Source organism: Mirounga leonina, unplaced genomic scaffold (assembly GCF_011800145.1).
Source record: "Mirounga leonina isolate KUSES-001 unplaced genomic scaffold, KU_Mleo_1.0 Mir_166, whole genome shotgun sequence".
In the NCBI taxonomy this organism is placed as follows: Eukaryota; Metazoa; Chordata; class Mammalia; order Carnivora; family Phocidae; genus Mirounga; species Mirounga leonina.
In genome coordinates, this window is record NW_023270418.1 from 23,011,606 (window position 1) to 23,023,858 (window position 12,253).

Consider the following 12,253-nt stretch of genomic DNA (forward strand, 5'->3'; position numbering starts at 1 on the left):
AACTGAGTGCCATGAAATAAATAAAATAGGGGGACGGACTAGAGCGGCATCAGTCTTGCTGCACATGGGAACCACTAAAGGATCTTTAAAAGATGCTTGGACTCTGTCCTCCCCCAATTCTGATTTAATGGTTCTAGGTTATGGCCTGGGCATTAGAATTTTCAAAGCTCTCATGTGCAGTGAAGCCTGAGAAGCACTGGACTGGAGAACCCCAGACTTGAGCCTGACATCTTGGGAAATGTGTTGCAGTGCTGCTTTGTCAGGGAGGCTAATTAGCTTTGGCATTCAGAAGAAAGAGGTGAGGGGTGCCTGGGTGGCTCAGTCGTTAAGCGTCTGCCTTCGGCTCAGGTCATGATCCCAGGGTCCTGGGATCGAGCCCCGCATCTGGGTCCCTGCTCCGCGGGAAGCCTGCTTCTGTTCCCTCTCTCGCTGTGTCTCTCTCTGTCAAATAAATAAATAAAATCTTAAAAAAGAAGAAGAAGAAAAAGAGGTGAAAAAACACAAAACAGATGGAATATGATAACTGCTCCTGGGCCTGGAAGCAGATATGCCACTTGCCACCCCCACCATACTCTTTGCTCCCGTGATCAGATCCAGAGCAGAGCTGCAGACTGTTTTACACACTCAGTTGGGGGTTGGGGCAGTGATGGAGCCAGCTGTACCTCTGCATAATTACGGTCTGTGTAATCTTCCGGTGGCTGTTTCTAGATCTGGGAGTGATCTGGGACTACTGTGCTGCAGCATAACATCCTAGCTCTGCAGATACTTCAATTGCTGCCTCTGAGAAGCCTCCCTAGAAAGGGTGGGCCGTGGGCCATCTGCAAGAGGTGGGGGGAATCAAGATCTCAGATGTTTATTCTCCTCCTGCACGTCTTACACTAACTGCTGCACTGCATTTTTCAGCAGATGAATCAGATTAAAATAACCATAAATGGCACTTTCTAAGAGTCAAAGAGGACAGAGAAAGGCAACCAAGAAGTATGTATATTAGCAGAGCAGAAAGGCTGGCATACTCCTTGCCTTGGTGGTAGTGGGAAGCTGATGGGCTAATTGTAGCTCAGTGAGCCTCAGGACGTTTTTTGTCAAGCACTAGTTGGCTAAGCCCTTTGCCATTTTTCCCAGCCCCACCTTGCCCAGATATGCTGCATGTGGAGGGAGGTACTGCAGTGAGAACCACCCGAGAAAGGGGGAGTGATCAGCTTCTAGATTTAAAAATGGGTACTCAAGGGGCGCCTGGGTGGCTCAGTTGTTAAGCGTCTGCCTTCGGCTCAGGTCATGATCCCAGGGTCCTGGGATCGAGCCCTGCATCGGGCTCCCTGCTCTGCAGGAAACCTGCTTCTACCTCTCCCACTTCCCCTGCTTGTGTTCCCTCTCTTGCTCTCTCTCTGTCAAATAAATAAATAAATAAATCTTAAAAATAAATAAATAAATAAAAATGGGTACTCAAGGGGCGCCTGGGTGGCTCAGTTGTTAAGCGTCTGCCTTCGGCTCAGGTCATGATCCCAGGGTCCTGGGATCAAGCCTGGCATCGGGCTCCCTGCTCCGCGGGAAGCCTGCTTCTCCCTCTCCCACTCTGCCTGCTTCTGTTCCCTCTCTCGCTGTGTCTCTTTCTGTCAAATAAATAAATAAAATCTTTAAAAAATAAAAATAAAAATGGGTACTCAAAGTGGGTTTTCATTGCCTTCCTCTTGCTCCTGCAACTTCGATTGGTGTTGGCAATAATTCACTGCGCCATTTATTTAAATCATTTTCTCCCTAGCTCTGTGCTGCCCCTGCATTCAGGAGCTTCCAGGACAGGGAGAGTTGGTAAAAATAAAATATCAGTCCATGTAGCTCAGAATTAATAAATGAGGTGAACTGGGAACTCCAGGATGCCTGGTGAGAACAATGTGTCTGTCATCCCGGTGCTGGGAGCTAATCATTATGAGACTGTCGATTTGGTTGGTTCGTCCCTGGGACTTGGTCAGCAAGCAGGGGATTGAGAACTGTAGTCTACTGGGGGAGAAATCTGAGTTTCTCTGAGCTGTTCACACTGGTACCCAAGAGAATCACTTCACTGTTCTGCTGCTGAGGAAATGTTTCCATGTGCCGAAAAGGGAAGAAAATCTTCATCTTTTTCTTTGAAATTAGGAAAGAATAAATATATTTTTAAGTGAGTGATACTTAGAGATCAATCCCTGCTATGGATTGTGGGTTTGGGCCACCCTTTTCCATGGGGCTTATGCTCTCTTACTTAGGATAAATTAATTTCTATTAATATCCTATGTAGCCAGTCTGGGCAAGCCTATGATATCATCATATAGTTAGATAACCTTGGCTTGATGCAGAGAGACTTGGTCAAGGGCAATCTGGATCCAAAAAAGAGTTCACTATCATCCCTCCTCCTGTTAACAACAAATAAAACATTCCTCAATGCAGAATCTGCCATCTCTAGGGAAGGTTTTCTCTAAAGATCCGCCTGTCTTATTCTGAAGGGCTAGCCGCATGGAGTGCCTGATTTACAGAGTCCTTTCTGTGTTTTTGGAAATCCATGTTTGGTCTTCTCCAGTGCTGTCCGCCTCTAGCTCCAGAGCACTTACATAATGTAATTCAGTTGCACATGTTGTCTAATCCTAAGGGTGAGCTTTAACTGCTCGCACAGGACCGTGTGCTCTGAATTTTGGCCATGTGAGCTCAGCTTGGAGCTGCCAAGGGTGAGCCGCCAGCCCCAAATGCCACCATCTCCAATGCCCAGGCCCGTTTTCTTTAGAGTCCACCCTCATTGGAGTGAAGAGAAACTGGCCATGTGGAGAGGAGTGGGGTTTTTTTGTTTTTTTTGTTTTTTTTTTTAATGAAAACTGGGTCTTTTTTTTTTTTTTTTAAGATTTTATTTATTTATTTGACAGAGAGTGAGAGATCACAAGCAGGGGAAGTGGGAGAGGGAGAAGCAGTCTCCCCACCGAGCAGGGAGCCCGATGCGGGGCTCGATCCCAGGACCCCGGGATCATGACCTGAGCTGAAGGCAGACGCTTAACCGACTGAGCCACCCAGGCGCCCCAGGAGTGTTCTAAGAGAGGGCAAAAGGCCCCAAATTCTCTCCAGTGAAAGAATGCGTACCCCTGCCCCAGCAAGCATTTGCCCAGTAGTAATGCTGCTCCCTGTTTCTTTGGTGTAATGCAAAACTGTCACCTGGCAGGTGAGGTGCTATAGCAGTGGGTTCTCTTTCTCTGGCTGCCTGGCGGCTGGGGCTCCTGGGGGCCTGTTGCCTTTTATGGGGGCCATCCTTAAACCTCCTTCCTGAAAAGCCCTATAGGGCTGGACTCCGGAGGGAAGTTGGAAGTAACAGAGCATATCTAGAGCATCAAAGAGGAGGCAGAAACCAGGATCTCAAAGAGAAAAATTTTAGTAGAAACAAATTAGAGGTAAAGAAAGGCAACTTACAAACAGAAGCTAGAAGTGGAGTTCAGTTTTCTAGAATAGTGCTTGTGAAACTTCAGTGTGCAAAGGAATCACCAGAGGCTCTTGCTAAAATGCAGATTCTGATCCTGGACATCTGTGATTCTGCATTTCAACAAGCTTCTGGGTGATTCACAGCTGTTGAGCCTCAGAGGACCAAGGATCTGGGGCCAAAGGTGTTGGCTGCGGTTCCCCTTGACGGCTACATCTTGAACAGCACAGCCTCAGTGCTCAGGCGGGAGGCCCTGCTCAAGAAGCAGTAGAGCCTGGTGGTTAAGAATGCAGACGCTGAGCCACACTGCCTGGTTTGAATTCTGGCCACTTATTAGCAAATTACTTAATCAATCTGTGCCTTAGTTTCCGCATCTGTGAAATGGGAATAATCATAGTACCTACTTCACAGATCTGTTTGAGAGGGAAATGAGATAATGTATGCAAAATAAGTAGACCAGTGCTGGGTTCATTACAAATGCTGATTAAATATTAGTTGTTGCTGTTACCGTTACTATCATTTGGTTGCGGAGTTCAGAGTCGGGCCTTCTGCTTCCTGCCTCAGCTGTAGACTTCTCTTGTCAAAGAAGAAAAGGGCTCTCGTGGGGTTATCTTACTCATCTTACTTCAGAGATGCTTAGTTTAGAATTTCTCCTTTTAGTAAATGAGGTCTAGAAATACAGCTCTGGGGAGGCAGCTGGAGCCTAGCTTTCACGTTCACGTCAGCCTTATTTATAGCTTCAAACTGAAAACCTGTGCAGCCTGGTGGCCTGTGAGGGAGGAGGCCACCACCGTGCATGGCAGGGACATTCCTGAGAGCCTCAGATGGGGGACCCAGTGCCCTGAGGTGATGGAATTTAAGTTTCCAGTTACCTCTGGGCATTCTCCCCAGCAGGGCCCAGGTTTCATGGTGGTAGAAGGCTGTTCACAGGGGCCTTTCTTCTTTTCCTCTTGAGAGGAACAGTGTGGCCTGGGAAGAGGCCAACACAAGTGCAAGTGCGTCACTCCCGGCTTAGCTTTCCTTTTCTGAGGGTGTCAGTTTCTTAAAAACAAAAATTCACAGAGGCAGAGCTTGGGGTTTCGGAAAGCAATAGTCTCCCATCTCTGCCTCTCTCGGAGAGTCTCTGCAGGCTAGCAGGATGCTTTGGGCTGAGCGTGGGACTTAGCTCCTGCTGGAATGTGGGTCTGTAGCATTTGCTGCCCTGGGAGTGTCATGTTGTTGACGTCAGAGGCAGCAGCGGGGGACTGGTTCTAGTTGGCAGCCTGGGAACAGGGGCTGCTCCTGTAAGCCAGCAGCAGTCAGGGGATGCAATGTGCTGCAGAAGAGGCATGGGGCTTCATTGTGTTCAGAATAAAATCTCGTGATTTCCATCATTGATGGAGATGGGTGGGGGATGGCAAAATGTAGATAGCAGGGGTATGTGTGAACCAGGCTGACCTGTCAGGGCTTGGTTCCTGACGAAGTTCCGAATGTCCACGGATTACCTATATTCAGGTTTGTGTTTGTCAGAGAGGGATTCCAAACACTTGAGGTCTGGCAGAATCTCAGCCCCTGGAGTCGTGTCTGGCGTGCCACTAAAAGGCTTTAAATATGGGGCACAGCTTCCTATGGCAGCTTTGTTGCTTAATAATTATGATCTTAAGCAAATTAATTATCCTGTGTTTCATTTTCCTCTTCTATAAAATGAAGACAATATTTCCCTTCAAAATGTATTGAAAGACCTAAAAAGAAAACATGCTTAAAAAGCATAAACAGACAGTTAATAACATTGATGACACTGTTTGCCTCTGGGGAGGGTAATTAAATTCCTGACGGATAAAGGGAAGACTTTTTACGAGGTACCTTTTTATAACTTGAATTTTAAATTACATAATTATCTGTTTAAAATGCTAATTTCATTTAATTTAAAAATAAAACACATGTTGGGGGCGCCTGGGTGGCTCAGTCGGTTAGGCGACTGCCTTCGGCTCAGGTCGTGGTCCTGGAGTCCCGGGATCGAGTCCCACGTCGGGCTCCCTGCTCGGCGGGGAGTCTGCTTCTCCCTCTGACCCTCCCCCCTCTCATGTGCTCTCTCTCTCTCATTCTCTCTCTGTCAAATAATAAATAAAATCTTTATTAAAAAAAATAAATAAATAAAACACATGTTGGGATGCCTGGCTGGCTTAGTGGGTAGAGCATGCAACTCTTTTTTTTTTTTTTTTTTTAGAGAGGGAGGGAAGTGAAGAGAGACAGAGGAAGAGAGACAGAGAATCTTTTTTTTTTTTAAGATTTTTATTTATTTATTTAACAGAGATAGAGAGAGAGCACAAGTAGGCAGAGCGGCAGACAGAGGGAGAGGGAGAAGCAGGCTCTCCGCCAAGCAGGGAGCCCGATGCGGGGCTCGATCCCAGGACCCCGGGATTACGACCCAAGCCGAAGGCAGCCGCTTAACTGACTGACGCCCCGAGAATCTTTTTTTTTAAGATTTTATTTATTATTTGAGAGCAAGCGGGAGAGCACAAGAAAGAGCAAGAGTGGAGAAGGGGGAGGGGTGCAGAGGGAGAGGCAGAAGCAGATTCCCTGCTGAGCAGGGAGCCTGACAGAGAGCTTGATCCCAGGACCCTGGGACCATCACCTGAGCCGAAGGCAGTTGACTGACTGAGCCACCCAGGCACCCTGAGAGAGAGAGACTCTTAAGCAGGCTCCGTGCTGGGCATGGGGCTCGACCTCACAGCCCTGAGATCATGACCTGAGCCAAAATCAAGAGTCAGGCACTTAACTGACTGAGCCACTGAAGCGCCCCGAGCATGCGACTCTTGATTGGAGGTTATAAGTTTGAGCCCCATGTTGGTTGTAGAGATTACTTAAAAATAAAATCTTTTAAAACAAACAAACAAACAAACAAACATATGTCAGGGGCACCTGGCTAGCTCAATCAGTAGAATGTGTGACTTTTGATCTCGGGGTTGTGAGTTCGAGCCCCACATGGGGTGTAGAGATTACTAAAAAAAATAAATTTAAAAAAAATTAAAAATAAAACACATGTCATAAAAATGTACTGATAGATTTCTCAGAGAGGTGGTTGTGCCTACCTGAACAGTAAATAAATGTTTGTGGTCAAATAAAAATAAATAAAACACCGAAGGCATTCAGTGAATGCCGTTTCCTTCTCCACAGTGATCGGCTCTCAAGACTAGGTCTCTTGAGTATCTGGGGGTGCCCCCCCCAGCCCTCTACCCCCAAAAGCATGTGAAGATATCCTATAGAGAAATACCTTCTAAGGCCTTCTCCCTTTTGGGATGAGAATCTGGTGGCCAGAGCCCTGGAGAATGAGCCACCTGCCAAATGAAATGCTGGGAACTGGGGACCCAGCCCAGGCTGTGGGGCTGTGGCAGTAGACGTATGTGCAGCCCAAATCGTGAATAGAGAGAGGCAGGGTGGACAAGATAGGTAGGATTTGCCAGCGCTATTGCAGTCTTGTTCCTCTCTAGTAGGACCTCAGGCTTCTATACCAAGGTATTGCTTTTGTTTTTCAGACGGCTTTCTCCCCTGTTCTCCCTTTTGATTTTCACAACAGCCTTGTGATAGGTGGCTATTTACACACACTGCCTGAGGCTGAGAGGGAAGTGCCTTGCCTCAGATCACAGAAAAACCACCAGAGTAGGAGCAGCTCACATTTTTTTTTTAAAGATTTTATTTATTTTTAAAGATTTTATTTATTTTTTTAGAGAGCGAGAGAGAAACAGAATGAGAGGGGAGAGGGTCAGAGGGAGAAGCAGGCTCCCCGCTGAGCCGGGAGCCCGACGCGGGACTCGATCCCAGGACCCTGGGATCATGACCTGAGCCGAAGGCAGTCGCTTAACCAACTGAGCCACCCAGGTGCCCCATAAAATAGACTCTTAACTAGAGAGAACAAACTGATGGTTACCAGAAAGGAGGTGGATGGGGGGGGGATGGGTGAAATAGGTGATGGGCCCTAAGGAGGGCACTTGTGATGAGCACTGGGTGTTGTTTCTAAGTGATGAATCACTAAATTCTACTCCTGAAACTAATATTACACTGTATGTTAACTGGAATTTAAATAAAAACTTGAAACTACAAAAAAAGTCACAAGTGGAAATGGTAGAGGGTGCATTATGGTTATAATTTATGAAAGACATTTGGACATTCTTTAAGGTGTAGATCCAAACAAAAGGCCTGGCCCTATCTTACAACATTAGCAAATGAATGTTCATTTAAGTTAAAATGCTTAGGTATGTATACAAATTTTTATGGTTTACTGATTTATTTATTTATTTATTTTAGATTTTATTTATTTATTTGACAGAGAGACACACAGTGAGAGAGGGAACACAAGCAGGGGGAGTGGGAGAGGGAGAAGCAGGCTTCCTGCAGAGCAGGGAGCCTGATGTGGGACTCGATCCCAGGACCCTGGGATCATGACCTGAGCTGAAGGCAGACGCTTAACCATCTGAGCCACCCAGGCGCCCAGAGATTGATTGATTGATTGATTGATTGATTGATTGATTTGAGAGAGAGTGAGAAACAGCATGAGAGGGGAGAGGGTCAGAGGGAAAAGCAGGCTCCCCGCCGAGCCGGGAGCCCGACGCGGGACTTGATCCCGGGACCCTGGGGTCATAACCTGAGCCAAAGGCAGTCGCTTAACCGACTGAGCCACCCAGGCGCCCAGGAGCAGCTCACATTTGTTCCAGGTTTTCTGTATGTCAGACCCTGTACTAAATGTTTTTCATGCATTATTTGACTTTCTTTTCTTAGCAGTTCTAGGAGCTAGGTACTAACATCAAGTCCATGTTACAGATCAGAAAGAAAAAAAAACTGAACAGGTTAAGTAACTGCCTAAAGCCACACAGCTAGGAAGTGGCCAAGTCAGGATTTCAGTGGAGGGTGTGCTCATGGGCCACCACATCCTGGCCGGAGTGGAGTACTAATGGGGTCCCAGCATCTCCCTGCTTTGTCAGGAAGAAGAGTGCCTCTTTCGTAACGCTACCCCTCAAAGGCCTGTGTGGGCTCTGCAGGTTCCTACTTCAGTCTCTGGAAGATTTGGATACAAGCTTAAGAAAACTGAACTCTCGCCTGTTTGTAGTCCGGGGACAGCCCGCTGACGTATTCCCAAGATTATTCAAGGTAAGTGTGCAGACTCCTAGAGAAGACAGGGAGATTCTGTTCTCTAGACTTTCCCCGCAGACTGAATGAGGTGATATTCTGACTCAGAAACGGGAACCCGTCAGTGCTGGTCTGTAGAGGAGTTGGGAGCAAAGCCGATCAGTTTGCCGACAGAATGGAAACTGTGTTAAGGAAAAAAGTCTGTGAAACCAGTGTCTTGTTGGAAAGTTCCCAGCTCAGTCCAGACAAGGGATGTGGCAAGTTATCCCACCCTGCATGCCATTGGCTTCCTCAGATGTTTCCTTGGCTGCAGCCAACAAGATTTATTAGGGCTCTTCCTATGCCAGGAGTTTGAGGACAAGTTTTCCTTTTTAGCACGGGGCATTTCCTGTCTTGCGATGTGCTGTTTATTGGGGAAAAAATCAGCCTTTTTGAGGGAGCTCCGTTCTCCCGGGGCAAATGGTTGATAAAATCTTCACTTGGGTACTATGTAGGCCTCTGTCTATTCTATCAGGTAGCCAGCTCCCCCGCCCCCGCTCCAACCCCTTTCTTTATAAAGCAGAACTACTCGTGGACAGAGGGCTCTAGGACAGTCTCTCCTCATCCTCAGCAGTGCAGGGTCATTTTCATAGCCCCTTCCACCCCAACTCCCTTCCCTACCCTTCCACGGGGGGAAGACCAGAGGAAAGGTCTGCTGTCAAGGCAAGCAGCTTAGGAAATACCTCATCATTCACTCATCATTCACTTCACCTCCCCACACCCCCACACAGACACACACATATAAATCAACCATGCTGGAAATAGCCGATGTTCACTGAGGACAGAGTAGGAGTCAAGAGCCCTTCTAAGTAAATGCTTTACATATATTAATTTTCATAGCAGCCCCAGAGGTATGTGCTGCTATCCCTGTTCTAGATGAGGGAACAATAACTTCGTGGTTGTGAAGCCGAGAGGTGATGATCAAAGATTTGAGCCCCGGCTCTCTGGCTCCAGATTTGTGTCCTTAACCAGCACACCACAAAACACAGTGGCCTCTTCTCCTCCTCTGCATTGTCTCCCCTCTCTCCCCCTAGCACCTCAGAGGCCAACCCAGCAATGGCCCAGAGGTACAGAGAGATCAGTCAGTCAGTCCTTTAGCATATAATAGTCCCCCTCTCCCCTTATCCGTCACCTGCTGTCAACCGTAGCCTGGAAGCAGATGGATCCTCCTCTGACAGAGAGTCAGTAGGTCATCGGGTAGCTCAGCACCACATCGCAACACCTGCGTCCTTCCCCTCACTCACCTCCTCACGTAGGCATTATATTGTCTCATGTTATCACAGGAAGAAGGGACAGTGCAGTGTAAGGTACGGCAAGGGGTGTTTTACGACCGAGAACCACTTTCACGTAACTTTTATTACAGTATATTTTATAGTTGTTCTATTCTATTAGTAGTTACTCTTGTTAATCTGTTGTGCCTAACTTATAAATTAAACTTTATCCTAAGTAAGTATGTATAGGAAAAACCATAGCACTCTGTGTAGGATTCAGTACTATCTGCAGTTGCAGGCATCCACTGGTGGTCTTGGAACACATCCCTGCAGACAGGAGGCGACTACCGTATATTTATTGAGCTTCTACTATGTCCTAGGCCCCCAGTGAGGTACTAGGATAATGATGAGACAGCATGGTTTCTGCTCTGAGAGCTCACACTCTTAATGGGGGAAACGGGCAAGTAATGGGCAACTTCACTGCCATATGATAAATGCTGTGATGGGAAAAGGGCAACATGCAGGAAAAAATCCTGTTGAAAGAGAAGGTCAAGGAAAGCTTCTTGGAGAAAGTGGCATCTAATAATATTTTTTTTATTATTCACCAAGTTAATGTCATTTATATGAATTGCTAAGCATGGTACCTGGCTCGTAGTAAGGGCTCAATAAATATTTAGTCCCATTATCCTGGATGAGGGATAGCCAGCCCTGCTCAGGACCCACACCACAGGCAGGACTGAATTAGGTCCCGCATGACCAGGACATTTGCCCTAGGTGTTTAGAGTATTAAGGGGCTATGACCAGAGACTTTGGTTGGAATGCGGTTTTCTTTTTGCTAGTCATGTTCTAGGGCTTTCTGTGGGTTATCTGTACAACCTTTTACTGGGCCAGCTTTCTCCCAGCATTGCAAGGAAATCTAGAAAATTCTACTAGAAAAGACTAAAGGCTTGGAAAAGAATTCCCTTCTTTTTTAACATGTGGCCCTTCTGGTCTGATTTCTCTGACCTCTGGACTAAGGATTGCTCCTCCTTCCCCAGCTTTTCTGAGAGCTAGAGCCTATTAGCTCTGTTTGCTACTGGCCTCAGGAGTGTTGCTGTGGAAACCATTAGGACACTTCACATAGCGCAAGTCTGCCAAAAAAACTAAGCCAGAAGTTTGTAGGGCTCTGAGGAGCTCTGGGAAAGGCATGCTGGGCAGGAGGGAGGCAGTGATCGTTTCCCCCGCTGTCTGCACCAGTGAGTCAGTGCTTCTTTCTGGGACTAGGGGCTCCCCTCGGAGCATTGTATTTATAGCCTCCTGCTGCATTCTCCTACCCCAGGACACAGCAAATGTACAGGGCTACCCACCTTTCTCTTAATTCCACTAGCCTCAGGCTCCACTGTTGCCATGCTGGTGGCCTCACCTCAAAGGCCTGCTTTCCTCAACCCTTGGGAACCTCAGATTGTTTGCTTTCCAGTTCAAATCTTTGTCCCTAGTTTGTTCTGCAGCCCATTCTGACAGGTCTCTAGACTCGTCTCTTCCTAGGAAGGAGCTGAGTCCTCAGCTGCATTCTTCTCCCCAAACAGTGTTTAGCATAACAGATTCTCTCCCCACAGGAATGGGGGGTGACCCGCTTGACCTTTGAATATGACTCCGAACCCTTTGGGAAAGAACGGGATGCAGCCATCATGAAGATGGCCAAGGAGGCCGGTGTGGAGGTGGTGACTGAGAACTCTCATACTCTCTATGACCTGGACAAGTAAGACATGGGTCCCAGGGGTCAGGTTGCCAATTGTGGGAGTTGGTGATTTGGGCCCCTGCTGAGCAGAACTTTGGGAGATTTACCAATAGAGCCACCTGGCACATGAAGTATGGCATTTTCTAGAAGCTGGAGGGGAATGGGCCAGAGTTGGGGCCTGTGGAACAGATCACAAAGAGCTTTACCCAATTTGGGTGCAAAGAGGCTTACTAGGGCCGAGGGGTGAGAACAGTGAGGATCCCCATGCAAGATCTTCATAGATCTGCTTAGGAGCAGATTAGATTAGGATCTGCTGTCCTATCCCCTCCTCATGCTTCCACTTCTGTCCTGCTCCTGAAAGGCTGTCTTCTGACCTCAGTGGACCCTGCCTGTTATGCCCTTCCCGACAGAGCTCTGTTCTCATAGGTCCTGTTTCTGTACCTAATACGGGTTCCCTGGGCTCCTCTGCCTATCTGGGTTTCCAGGCCATGCATTTAGATGTTGTGCAGGAGGCTCTAGAGCTCCCTGCAGGGGGCCCATCACTACAGACTAGCCTCCTTCCCTAGGGACAGGCCTCTGCTTTCAGAGCGTCTAGGAGGAAACCCTCTCCTCCCCTTCCCTGGCAGAGCTGTCACCCTCTTGCTGCTGTTGCTGCCAAGCCGGCAGCCGTCACTGCTCCCTGCCCCCCTCTCCCAGACCCAGTGGTGGCTGCCAGGAGGCCAGGTCACACGTCTCTGCACGTGAGCTAGTTCTCCG

The 12,253-nt window shown here is 47.7% G+C and overlaps 1 protein-coding gene across 6 annotated transcripts in view; it reads left to right on the top strand.

The window, feature by feature from the left end:
* Window positions 1-12,253, top strand: part of CRY2 (cryptochrome circadian regulator 2) — a 37,351-nt gene that overhangs the window by 2,492 nt on the left and 22,606 nt on the right. For 5 of the 6 annotated variants that reach the window (XM_035012642.1, XM_035012647.1, XM_035012644.1 and 2 more), the window contains exons 2-3: window positions 8,386-8,551; window positions 11,376-11,518. In XM_035012642.1, the coding sequence (XP_034868533.1) occupies window positions 8,386-8,551; window positions 11,376-11,518 (309 nt within the window). The remainder of the gene's footprint in view (window positions 1-8,385; window positions 8,552-11,375; window positions 11,519-12,253) is intronic. The other variant, XM_035012645.1, reaches the window with a different exon arrangement.